Below are 11,665 nucleotides of genomic sequence, written 5' to 3' on the forward strand. Positions count from 1 at the left end.
GTTTCGATTCTAGCTATTCTGTTGGCATTGTGAGTGTCTGTTTGGGTTGTTAATGGCCCCATTTAATGTGGGTCCATCTGCTGTAAAGATCTGCCTTTATAGCAGAACTTGATGATCATTTTATCAGGTGAATTTCATAAATAAGGCCTCGTTGCTTCCTTACCACAAACATCAAATCAAAGCACCACATGTGTACTTAGTTTTACCCTCAACTGTATTGACATTGTCATGGAAACCTTTTTTAACTGAAAAGCAGAGCTTAGGAGAAACAAACAACATGGTTTCCTATCAAATCTGTTTTTCCTGCTCAGTCGTGAATTATAGCCTGTGCATTTTGTTTATGTGACCACACAGTGGCGCTACATCTCTTTATCGAGCATTATATCAAGGACAAATGATGTCAGCTGATGTGGAAACGGCAAATAATGCAGCTTACACTGATGTTTTGCTGTGCAACTAATAAATTCATATTACATTAATTCTCTACTACTACATCTACAGTCTGTATTGCAATAGTTTTATTGATGTATCTAAATTTTCAGTCTCAATTTTTTAGGCATTACTTTATATATGACAACTTTTAAAAGAATAATTTTACAAAAAGATAATATTAGGCTGCAGCAGTTGGTAAATAGCAATTTATTATTTCAGAAAGAACAAACTTGTCATTTTGACAACATGACACAGACAGATGTCATTATCGTTGTGAGTCTTCTAATACATTTTGACTTGCTCCGTAATCGTCTGTCCTGTCATGGTAGTGTGATCCTCCACACTCTCTGGTTGAAAGCTGCCCCAGCAAAGAACATACATGGTCTTGTGAGTGAAGGACAAGGCCAGATCCCGCTGGGTCATTTTGTCTCGTGGAGCTATGCTGGCTCATGTTATGATCTGTGGACAATGAAGTGCAAGGTCCTGAGGGTGTCAGAGAGCTGAAGGTTGTGTGATACTGTGACTGTCCAGTGGGATTGCTCGGAGAATGAACTGGCGTCTGGGGATTGGTGAGACTTTCTGAGTTGGTTAGAAAATTCAATGTAGAATGAGAGTGTCCACAATTAACTGGATTAGTGTTATTTTTAATAGGACTAGATGTATTGTAGAGTCCTCTTTGGTTTTGACAAATCACTGGAAAGATGCTGGGGCCTGAATCAATGCCGAGGAGGGGTAAAACTCTGTGATTGTAAGGAGAGCTTGGGGTGGCTCTGAGTGCTTGAAATGGACTGTACTGACTCTGCAGCCTATCAGCTGTTTTTCCATCTCTATCAGAGCAGCATAGGTGCAAAGAGGTAGACACAGAGCTTGATGAATGAAGCAAAGTGGGAGACTTGTTGTGGGATGGTATCCCATTGCAGTCCTGTGCATTTCCAGATGAATCTAAAGGGATACGAGGCTGCCAGTTTTTACAACTTGTAACACCAGGAGGAGAGACATGATGAAGCGCAGGCATATTTGACTGCAGAAAATGCATCATGTCATGGAGCGCTTTAGTCAGGTTGGAGACCTCTTCATTTAAGTTGTTCACCTGCAAGAAGAAAATAAAAGTTAAAGAGATGTCTCAGATATTGATTAAAACCCCATAAAACTATCATGCTAACTGAAAACTACTTTAAAACTTTTACAAGTTTTTTTTGCCATGAGTTCCTTTTATAAAACTCCACCAATCTTCCAGGTGGTGCAGGACTAAAACGCCCATGCTAGCATGATGCTATCACCACCATGTTTCCTTGTATTAATATTAATCAGAAGACATCGTATTAATCAGGCAGCTGCAGCTTACTCAAAACCCTGAAATGTGCAAAACGGTTGACTGTATTGTTTTTTTGAAAACAATATTGTTCATTGAAACTCACCCATGAAGGCCAAATATTGTTTGTTTGATTATTACATTCATGTCATACTTTGTAATTTTTTCTTATGAATTATTGATAGGCATAAATATCCCATATAACTTTTGACAAGGGTAAAGTATTCAATTTATAGAGGAAACAAGACTTATGTTTGAATCTCACCTCTTTATTTAATTTGGTCATGTTCTGTTTCACTTCTTCTGTCTCAATTAGAAGGTTAGCATTAATCTGTAACTCATCTAAAACACATCAAAAAGAAAATAGAGTTTATGTGATAACATTTTCTGTGATACTTACTAGGTAAAATAATCTAAACGTTAATTAATTATCTAAAATGATCTAAGCAGTTTATGTATTGGAAAAAGAAAAGAAAACAATAAATAAAATATGTAAAATGTCTTACATCTTATGCAAATTTAGTTGATAAAGAATTTCACAGTTTCAAACATTTTTTTTCATTAACTTAAAAAAAATTGACAACATCTTTTAAAAAAATAAACAAAACGTCACCTGACATACCAATCCTTATCTTATCCTGCTCTGTGTTGAACTGAAATGTGTGACTGTTGTCTTCAATCCCATCCACAACCCTGACAATGAAACAAATGAATATCACATCATTTTAAAAAGAGCAAACTGCAAGGAAGAGAAAAATAAGGAGGAAAACCTCACCTGGGGCTCAGGTTAAGAGGACTAACACAAGGGAAGGATGGAAAGAGTAGCTTGGATGGCCGATGACTTAACCGGGATTCGTTTTTCAGACTGACATTAGGTGATAGAGTGAGATCCTCATTGGCAAAGAACTGAGAAGAGATGCTACAGCCTTGGCGTTGAGAAACAGGTGACCGACATGGGTGGAGCGTTTGGATGTGCTCCTGTCCTAAAGTGTTGAGACGGGAAAACTGAAGAGTCCCTCCAGAACCTTGTACTCTGCTCTGCCACAAATGGTTCATGTCATCTGTATCTTCTTCATCATTTGCGTCATTGACGTTGGGTAGTTTGTGATCCAAAGAGACATGATGCTGGAAGAGAAATTGAAAGTCAATGAATTTAACTGCAAAGTTGAGAGTTATGTTTGAGAACATAACGTTATTTATGTTATTATTTTATCGACATGTTAACATGTAATGTTATCAACATGTAATGACATAAAGAACAACACATTACATTTTGCTGTTGAGCTTACTGTGTGTGTCCATTTGGCAAACATAAACTAAAGCATGAGTCTAAAAACACCCACATAAAATGATTATATTTGGTAGCTTCATTGTGATAAAATTTTACTTTTTTTTTCTCTCTCTCTGGCTTCTGAAAGGTTGCATACATAACAAAGCATACACTTATATTTATTTACTGACAGTACTGACAGTTGTTGTCATACACTGTATTAATGTGCTTTGTGTTAGCTCTGTCTAAGTAAAGAGTTAGCATATCTCAACATATACCAAATCCTGCCTGGGAGTCCATGTAAATCTCTTCACTGCCTGCAGATAGAAAAAAAAACTAAGACATTTTTCCATAATTTTTAAAGTATGATTATGCACAGTGAATATGTACACTCACCAATGACATTATTAGGTACATCTTTTCAGTTGGTTGTTAAGATAAACAGTGAATCAATCAATCATAAACAAGCCAATCATTCCAATTAGGCTTTTAGATTACTGAAAGACTTACTGAAATTCAATGGAAGCCATTTGGGCCCATTTGGACCTCATAGTAGAAAATTGTTCAGATAAATTCTGTGGTACCAAGACATTATAAGTCTTACATGAGGCTCACTGCCCTCTCTCAGGTTGTAGGTAAGGTTGTGGTGGATGTCAGAGCTGAAGAGACTGCCGTACTCTGGATACAGCCTGAGAACCTCTCTTAAAGCCTTGACACTGATGTACTGCAAGTCACAGTAGGTGAGCGCCTTCACGTCTGCATTTGTCTTGATCACCTGATCATGCTCTGGCAGGTCAGCCCCTATCAGGTCACCTTTGCCTGTAGTGATAGTCAGAGAGAGGAGTTGCAAAAAGATGCTACTAGATGAAGATGTTAATGAACAGCTGGAAGTGTTTCACACTTTGTACACACTAACCCAGAATAGCTTGGACCATACTGTCTTTCAAGACTTCAAGAGAACCGGAACAGACAAAATAATTGGCATGCAGGGCATCTCCATGGCGGATGAGGTACTCCCCTGGTGCACAGAAGGAGGTCTTGATGTGCAGGGAGAGAGAGCGCAGACACCCTCTGCTGGCTCTCTCAAACACAGGCAGCTGCAGGATGTCTTTGTTCAGATGCATGGCGATATCTGCTCGCAGTTCATCTGGGTAGTCATGAAGCAGCTGAGAGCAAATTAGAGGAAAAAAAAGACATTTTTTACAAGTAAGTCAGCATTCTGCAGTTCAGCCTCAGAAATTAAGTTAGTTACTCTTAAGATTTACTATAAGCATAGTGTTTTGATACACACGAGTTTAGTCAAGGACCAACATGAGCAAACAAGAAGGAGGTCAACAAAGATAACCTTAAAAATGTGCAAAGTTGTAATGGCTTCCCAATATCAAAACATTTACAAAGGAATTTTAAAACTTTACAGCATGTTTTAGTTGCTTTTAGAATATTATGTAAAATATTATTTTGTTTTACATAATGTAATGGGAAAATATATACATTTTAATAATACAGAAGCTTTAAACCATAGGAGCAATATGACAATGAAATTTAAAGGCTTTAATGTTAATGGCATTGAATTGACACTCCTCTGCTACTACTAAAATAGTATTTTATTAAAAGGTTCTTTTTTGAAATCTTCAAAAAAGAACTTTGAAAAATGTATGTCTTTTGATTTTTAAATGCAATAAACCAGGCTTTAGAGGTTGCTGCACTTTCATGATGTATCAAGCTGCTAAGAAAATACATCTTGTTAAAACCAGCGCTGCATTTATTGCTTTCAACTCTGAATTAATTATCCAGAGAGGTGAAGGTGGGTGTGTTAATGAGTATTCTCCCCATTTCAGCTCTGGCAACTTCTTCAAAATGGATTCTAACATTGTCATTGAAATTCTGACATCTATTCAAGGAAATGGAATAGGACTTCAGAGAATATAAAATGTCCCACATTCAAAAGGATTGTATGTCTGAAAGGAAAAACACCCACAGAAAATGTATTGTTTCGATTGATATACCTCAAAATGCTGAAACTCAATTTGTGTTTCAATTACTGAACAAAAATGAACAAGTTCTTTCATAAAAAATACATACAAGATCTAATTATGAGCACAATATCAATATTACTAATAAGTCTTGTACCCTAGAAGAATTAATAAAAAGACTGATTTTATTTTCCTTTGTTCCTCATTTACCTCATTTGCATTTATGCCATTGTTGACTGACCATGTGGCTTGAAAATACTCCAGCATTCTCTGCTTCAGCTGCTGAGGGAGTCGATGCACACGGATGAAGTCTTTGAGGTCCTTCATGCGGGTGTGGTAGAGCGAGCGCCGTGAGTACATGCGCTGGATAATGGCTGTTACATTACCAAAGACCACCGCGTGCATCAGAGCTGACAGTGGATGAAACAGTAAAGGTGCGCTTAGAAAATTTAACCCACATGAAAAATTTCTGTTCATGGTTTTAAACTCACCACCAATCAGCATAATACAAATGGAGAAGATTTTCTCTGCATCTGTGTTGGCACACACATTGCCAAAACCAACGCTGGTGAGGCTACTGAGAGTGAAGTAGAGGGAGGCAATGTAGGCACTGGGGATGGAGGGTCCACCTATGGTTCTGTTGATGTATGGTGTCTCCAGACGTTTACCCAAATCCTGAAGCCACCCTAATGGTATGGGTACATATTGTTAGTCACTCAAGAGGAAGAAAATAAAATGCAACACTAACATTGTTCATGTTCAGTTGATTTATTGTGCTTTAGCGGACAGATATTTCTGCTTTGCTAATTGGTCAAATTAGCCATACAATTTGGACACTCTGTGACCTAGACTTTCTCTGGGATAAGGAGGAAAGTCAGAGGCATTAAAGCATTAAGTCATGCCTTAAGATGTTCAAACAACAAATAAGAAGTCGTGACCAGCTGAACTCACCTATATCCCAGGTAACAGGATCACTACTTTCAATCTCCTTGCGTCCAATGACATACCAGATGCAGGCCATCCAGTGAGCCAGCAAGGCAAACATAGACATGAGCAGAGTAAGGACCACTGCGCTGTACTGAGAGTAACGATCCAGTTTTTGCAAGAGCCGAAGCAAGCGCAGCAGACGAACCGTCTTTAGAAGGTGCACCAGTGAGGTCTGGAAATGGGAAAACAAAACACACATTAAAAGGTTCTATATTTTTTGCTTTCTTATGTTTTAATCTAAACAGATGATTTTGTTTGTTAGAAACTGGAAAAAGTTTATGAGAACTTCAAATAGTGGAAATAAAGAATAATACCAAGAAAAATGGGCAAAATTTGAGGTGTGGAAGTTAACAAACTTGTTGACACTGGTTGAGCTTAATAATGCCTGAAAAATTTATTTTATGTTTGACTATCACTGACACAAACACATTTGTTCATCTGTGCTTTGACTTTAACTTGGTCATATGAATATAAGATTGTGTTTTTGTGCAAAGAACAGTGAATGACTCATCTCACTTTTCAAATATTTTCAGTGTGAGATTATGCTGCAGATATAAAATATTGCTGTATTTTGAAACTTTACCAGGTATGCCAAAAAAGAAACTAGCAAAAAAATATGAAATAAAGAAACATGACATTCTTTTCATTATCATGACCGTCTTACCACTGAGACGTTGAAAGCATAGAGAAGGTCAAATGGCAGGGCCGCAATCAGATCCACAAAGAACCAGGTAGTGAAGTAATGTAGGCAGATGAATCGGGTGTTATACACTACCTGACCCGACTGGCTGACGTATGTGGTGCGGAAATTCAGAATAATATCTGCAAAAGTTACAGAAACGTAACATGAAATAGAGAGAAAATGCACAAAGAATGAAGACTTGCTCCAGAGACTTGCATGGGAGGGAAATGCACGATGTAGTGAGTGAGCTAATTTTGTATGACTGTCTTTGTAAAGACTAATCTATCTAGAGGTTGTGTGACAGACGTGTTACAGCACTTCCACTGGAGAAGAACTGGGACGACGTGAGAGAAATCTAATTATGATTTATAACCTAGGGCAACATTGGCACCGAGTGGGTGAGAAATGGTGGGAGGTAGTCACGTGTCAGCCATCACCAAGGAAACAGCTGTGGTTTAAACTTACTGCTCTTATCTTTTCATAATGTTGCTTGGGTTTCAATATGATGGTCAACAGGTTTGTAAAACGTAAACATTTTCTCCACTAAATCCAACATTTGAAATTAATGCACAGAATCGCCCACGTACCAGCTATGAAGAGCATCTCCACTGCAATGTCACTCCATGTGGTGCTGCGAGTGACAAGTGAGAGACGGTTGCCACCTTCGCTGTGACTGACAAAGCAGACGTTGAAAGGTACAGTGACAGCGATGTAGAAAGTCGCCAGCAGAATCAACCAGTCCCACATGGCCTTGAAAATGCTGTAATGCAGGAGGATAAAACGGGACTTCTTCACAGAGGTCACCTTGTACTCAGGTACGGAGGGTTTCTGGAACATGCTCTGAAAATGCCACACAACACAAAATCTTGAAGTCTACATTTCTAAGGCCATCAGTTACATTCAGATCAATAAAAGTTATTCTTTATAGAAGTTTATTCAGAGCCACACTAAAATCACATTAATGTACATTTATTTTCTTAGTCTCTGGTTGTTTTCCATCTTGTGGGAGTTGAGACAGAGTTTTGAACTCACATTGGTCAGTTTCGTCTTGCGTCTCTTTGCAAACAGGTTACTCAGGCGGTGCAGAACACTTCTCCCCCTTCCTTGAGCTCGAATAAAACACGATTGACTGCTTTTTCGATTTTCTCTAGGAGCCTCTGAAAAGTCAAAGACAACTACAAAATTAGTTGTATTAATCATCTTCATATAATTTTAGGTAAAATCAAGCCAATGAAAAGTCATGTCACAATATAAACATTTTAGAGATCATTAAGAATCACTCAGAACAGAGCTTTTAAAAACATGCAGTAAGGGCTCACCATCTTCATGATTGTAGTGATGGCTTGTCCTGCAAGATTCGGTGACATCTTTAAAGGACAGCAGAAACAGAACCACCTCGCCCTTCTCATTTTTAATTGGAACAATATCCAGGAGACACCAGAACTGATTTCCTTTGAGTACCAAAAAGTTATACAGAGATATTAGACAAAGACTAAAATGTTCACTTGATGGCTAAATATAAGTAAATGAACAACGACTTTAGCAGAAGAAACAGTATTTTTTTCTTACCATTTTTCCTGTAAAAGCAGATCTCTCCCTGATACTCCTGCTGACTCTTCAGAGCTTTAAGCACCTGCTCCATTACACTGTCACTGGTCTCAGCCCCATGAAGGAAGGTGCAGGTGCAGGTTCTCTGCATGACCTCCGTCCGAACAAAACCAGTTAGCTCACAAAAACCATCTGAACAATAGATGATCCGGTAATCGCATCGACCCCTAGCATTTCCCAGAAGAAAGTTGCTGTCTGTGAATAAGTCAAAAAGAGAAATAGTAGAGATTAGAGGTTGAAAAACAACATTAGAGCTTAACAGAAAGAGAAATTATTCCACCACTCCCTTTTTTAAAGTAGCTGCATAGATACTGCCAGACAATAAAAAAATATCACTGGTAAGACTAGATATCTACAAGCTGTTCCTAGTTGTATGTTACAGCTAGTAGTAGCGCAGCTCGTCATCACAGGAAGACAGAAAAGTAGTTGTTTAAAGATCTCATGCAGGAAGACTATAGGATGGCTTCTTGTAACTCTTTTATTTTTTTTCTTCATTCGTACATAACTGTCTTTATTGTGCAATGGTAAATGTAGAATGCTGTGGGATTTTATTGTACTTCTCCTGACTGATACCTTTGTACAATAAGATTCTGCAAGCTACTGCTCTGGAGCCACTAATGCACAGTCTGAACTCAAGAAAACAAAATGTTCCTTTTTGATTAAATATATTATTCAAAATAATATAATAATAATAATACTATCAGTATTAATTTCCACCACCTTTTAATTGTTATGCCAAAGATTTCTTTTCTCTAGAGACGCTTGAACAGAAATGTTTGTAAAAGCAATTTAAATTGATTTATTGCACCAGCTGGTGAATAATATTAGAAAAGCATTATGAAAAAAATTACTAGTGGTAATCTGTTCTTAATTCAATAAAGCACACTATGGGTACATGTCTCCTTTCTATCGTAATTCTTCCCTTTTCAGGGACGACTCACGACTTTGCTTTGAATATAAGCAAACAGCATTTTAAAACATTCTTTGTTTGATGAAGAAAACTTTTAAACAATAATGTAGCTCCAAGGACAGCATGGAACACGTGCTGGCTTGACTGTCAGAGAGGAGATTTGTATTCTCCTGCTGAAAACAAAGCAAACAATTCATTCATCATTCAGTGGCAAAATTGTTTATATTTATCTTAGAAATAATACATCAAGGAAAGTAAAATCTTTCACATATTTCTAATTGGATGCTGCATTCAATGTGACTGATTCAATTTGTGTCCCAGAACTAAATTCTTGTAAAATTGCACCATTACCATATGTTTTCCTTCTTTTCTCTCTCAGGAATCCCCATGGCAACACAAAACCAGAAAAATCTTTTATTAGCTTTATGACTTCATCTCCACATACTTTAGTGAAAACATCTACACATCTAGCAGTACGCATACTTGGCATGATTTTATTAGTAAAAGAAACGTAAAAAAAATGCTTATTTGTAGTTATCTTCAAATTAAGTCTGTCCTTTTAAAAACCTTCACCTTCTTCTTTGGCCTACAGTCAGAAATTCAACGATTCTTCTATTTTTATTGGTCATGATTAAAAGTTAAATATCAAAGTATCATACATGGGGCGTGCTGTGGTGGTGTAAGTGATAGCGTGACCCACGTTTGGAGGCCCTGAGTCCTCAACATGGCCGTCGCGGGTTTGATTCCCGGACCCATCGACATTTACCGTATGTCTTCCTCCCTCTGCTTCCCCCTTTTCACTACTTTCAAATAAGAGACACTAAAGCCCACAAAAAGACCCCCTGAGTTGTGTTCAACAAAGTGCTTTTCCAATTCTTAAAAATGACAATCTAGGAATACACCTTGCATGTTAAACAACTGGCACCAGCCCCTGCAGTCCAGCAAGGATTAAGGTGTGAAAATTATGAAATGCAGAATCAGGTCAAGAAAGAGTGTCCATGAAGAGTCAGATATCAGTGACTGAAGCTGAAAAAGTTAATCTAAACATCAGTTCTGACTCTATTAGATGGCTGTTTTCTACATTTTGAGGTGGTGGGTGATCAGATTAATAATTTAGGTGAGTTTTCAGCTTTCAAAAAGGTTCACTGAACAAGACCTCAGTTGATATTTGATATGCTTCTCACCACTACATAATTCATTTTAATCAATCTCACTGGTTTCATAACAGGATCATGTGGATAGTGTCTCCATTAATGTTTGCTATGCGTTTTCAATGGCCGCTGCTCACATTTCAGTCAAGACAAGTTCAAGACAATTCATAGACGTAGCAGTGTTTGTTGCTGAAGCTCTATCTAATCTAATGATCTGACAGCCGATGCTGAAAACTGACTGTCCCCTTGAAGGGTCACTGCCACAAATTTCTATTGGTTGAACAAATGCAAGATTATTATGTTACTTGATGCTGCCACTCACCATGAATCTTTTGTATAGGAGACTTTTAATATCTTTTATCCCGGTTAAATAAAGGTTCATGTTGATATTACCTCACCCAAAAATAAATTAATATACATCTTTTTAGCACTGCATACATATAGAGTACTGTATGTTCTTTTTTTATGTTGGCTTTTTATATTTCTTAAGAATTCCTGAATCCTATCAAAACATGAGGAAAATCAACAGTGTGAAAAGATACTCATTTTTATCCAGGTGGAAACAACCACAGAATTTTTCACTGATTAAGTTAATGATTGCATAAGTTTTTCTATTTTTATATCAAGTACAGATTTGTCCAAACAAAATCCTTAAAAAATAATTTCACCTCTATGTTGTGGGTTTAAAAAGAAAGGATCTCACCAATGACAATAGCTAAATGCAGAAATACTTCTCTAAGAAAATAGAAATACTCAGTTCTGCTCTACGCGGAACTGAGTATTTTGTCCCACAAACCTGATTTGGGCTAACAAAAGAGTCACTGGGCTATTCTTGATCAGTGTTTGATGAGAAAAATGGTAAAACATCTCTTTTAAAGTACTTACGACTTCCATCAAAGTGGTTTGCAATGCTGTCCAAAAAGGTATTCTGTGGCGCAAGGAGGCCCTTCATCACAGGCATCTTTAGCTTTTAAAAGGAGACTTTCAGCTTCTAGTAGTTTGTCACTAATCCATAAGATCTGAAATAAAATCAGAGGGCTGCTCCTTGGTATAAAGTTCTTTTGTTGGATCCAGAAATCAAAAGCAGAGATTTTCAGATAAACCTGATCTGTTTTTAGAAGATGAGGATAGCTGCTGTTCTCCAAAGGTTTTCTCCCAGAACTGAATCAGGATTTTTCAGGTTCATCTGCACATTGTTCAGTGTTGTCATATCCTCAGCTGTTCTGTCAGTCTCAACTCCACAAAGCATAGTTCCTGCCATCTCTGAGTCCCCTCCCATCATAGGAGCCTCAGCCATTTCTCCATTCTACTCACTGTGAGCTCAATGCGCATCTCTTTCC

The 11,665-nt window shown here is 37.6% G+C and overlaps 1 protein-coding gene across 1 annotated transcript; it reads right to left on the minus strand.

Moving 5' to 3' along the window:
- Positions 1 to 697: 697 nt before the first annotated feature.
- Positions 698 to 11,319, minus strand: kcnh4a (potassium voltage-gated channel, subfamily H (eag-related), member 4a). The gene is made up of 15 exons (XM_044100317.1): positions 11,211 to 11,319; positions 8,226 to 8,459; positions 7,976 to 8,107; positions 7,689 to 7,813; positions 7,244 to 7,496; positions 6,639 to 6,796; positions 5,939 to 6,146; positions 5,479 to 5,673; positions 5,198 to 5,397; positions 3,931 to 4,180; positions 3,619 to 3,833; positions 2,520 to 2,869; positions 2,367 to 2,437; positions 2,010 to 2,086; positions 698 to 1,522 (listed from the first exon to the last, which is right to left on the minus strand). Exons 1-15 carry the CDS (start codon positions 11,284 to 11,286, stop codon positions 698 to 700), a joined length of 3,369 nt encoding a protein of 1,122 aa, XP_043956252.1. The 5' UTR covers positions 11,287 to 11,319.
- Between the last annotated feature and the right edge of the window lie 346 nt (positions 11,320 to 11,665).

This window comes from Gambusia affinis, linkage group LG19 (assembly GCF_019740435.1).
Source record: "Gambusia affinis linkage group LG19, SWU_Gaff_1.0, whole genome shotgun sequence".
In the NCBI taxonomy this organism is placed as follows: Eukaryota; Metazoa; Chordata; class Actinopteri; order Cyprinodontiformes; family Poeciliidae; genus Gambusia; species Gambusia affinis.

Bases quoted from the DNA above. Each gene is read 5' to 3' on its own strand.
- kcnh4a (XM_044100317.1), bottom strand. From the start codon at position 11,286: ATGCCTGTGATGAAGGGCCTCCTTGCGCCACAGAATACCTTTTTGGAC. The intron at 6,797-7,243 runs GTACGTGGGCGA...TAACTTTTGCAG, and splicing joins GGAGATGCTCTTCATAGCTG to ATATTATTCTGAATTTCCGC. The intron at 6,147-6,638 runs GTAAGACGGTCA...TCCCATTTCCAG, and splicing joins ATGCTTTCAACGTCTCAGTG to ACCTCACTGGTGCACCTTCT.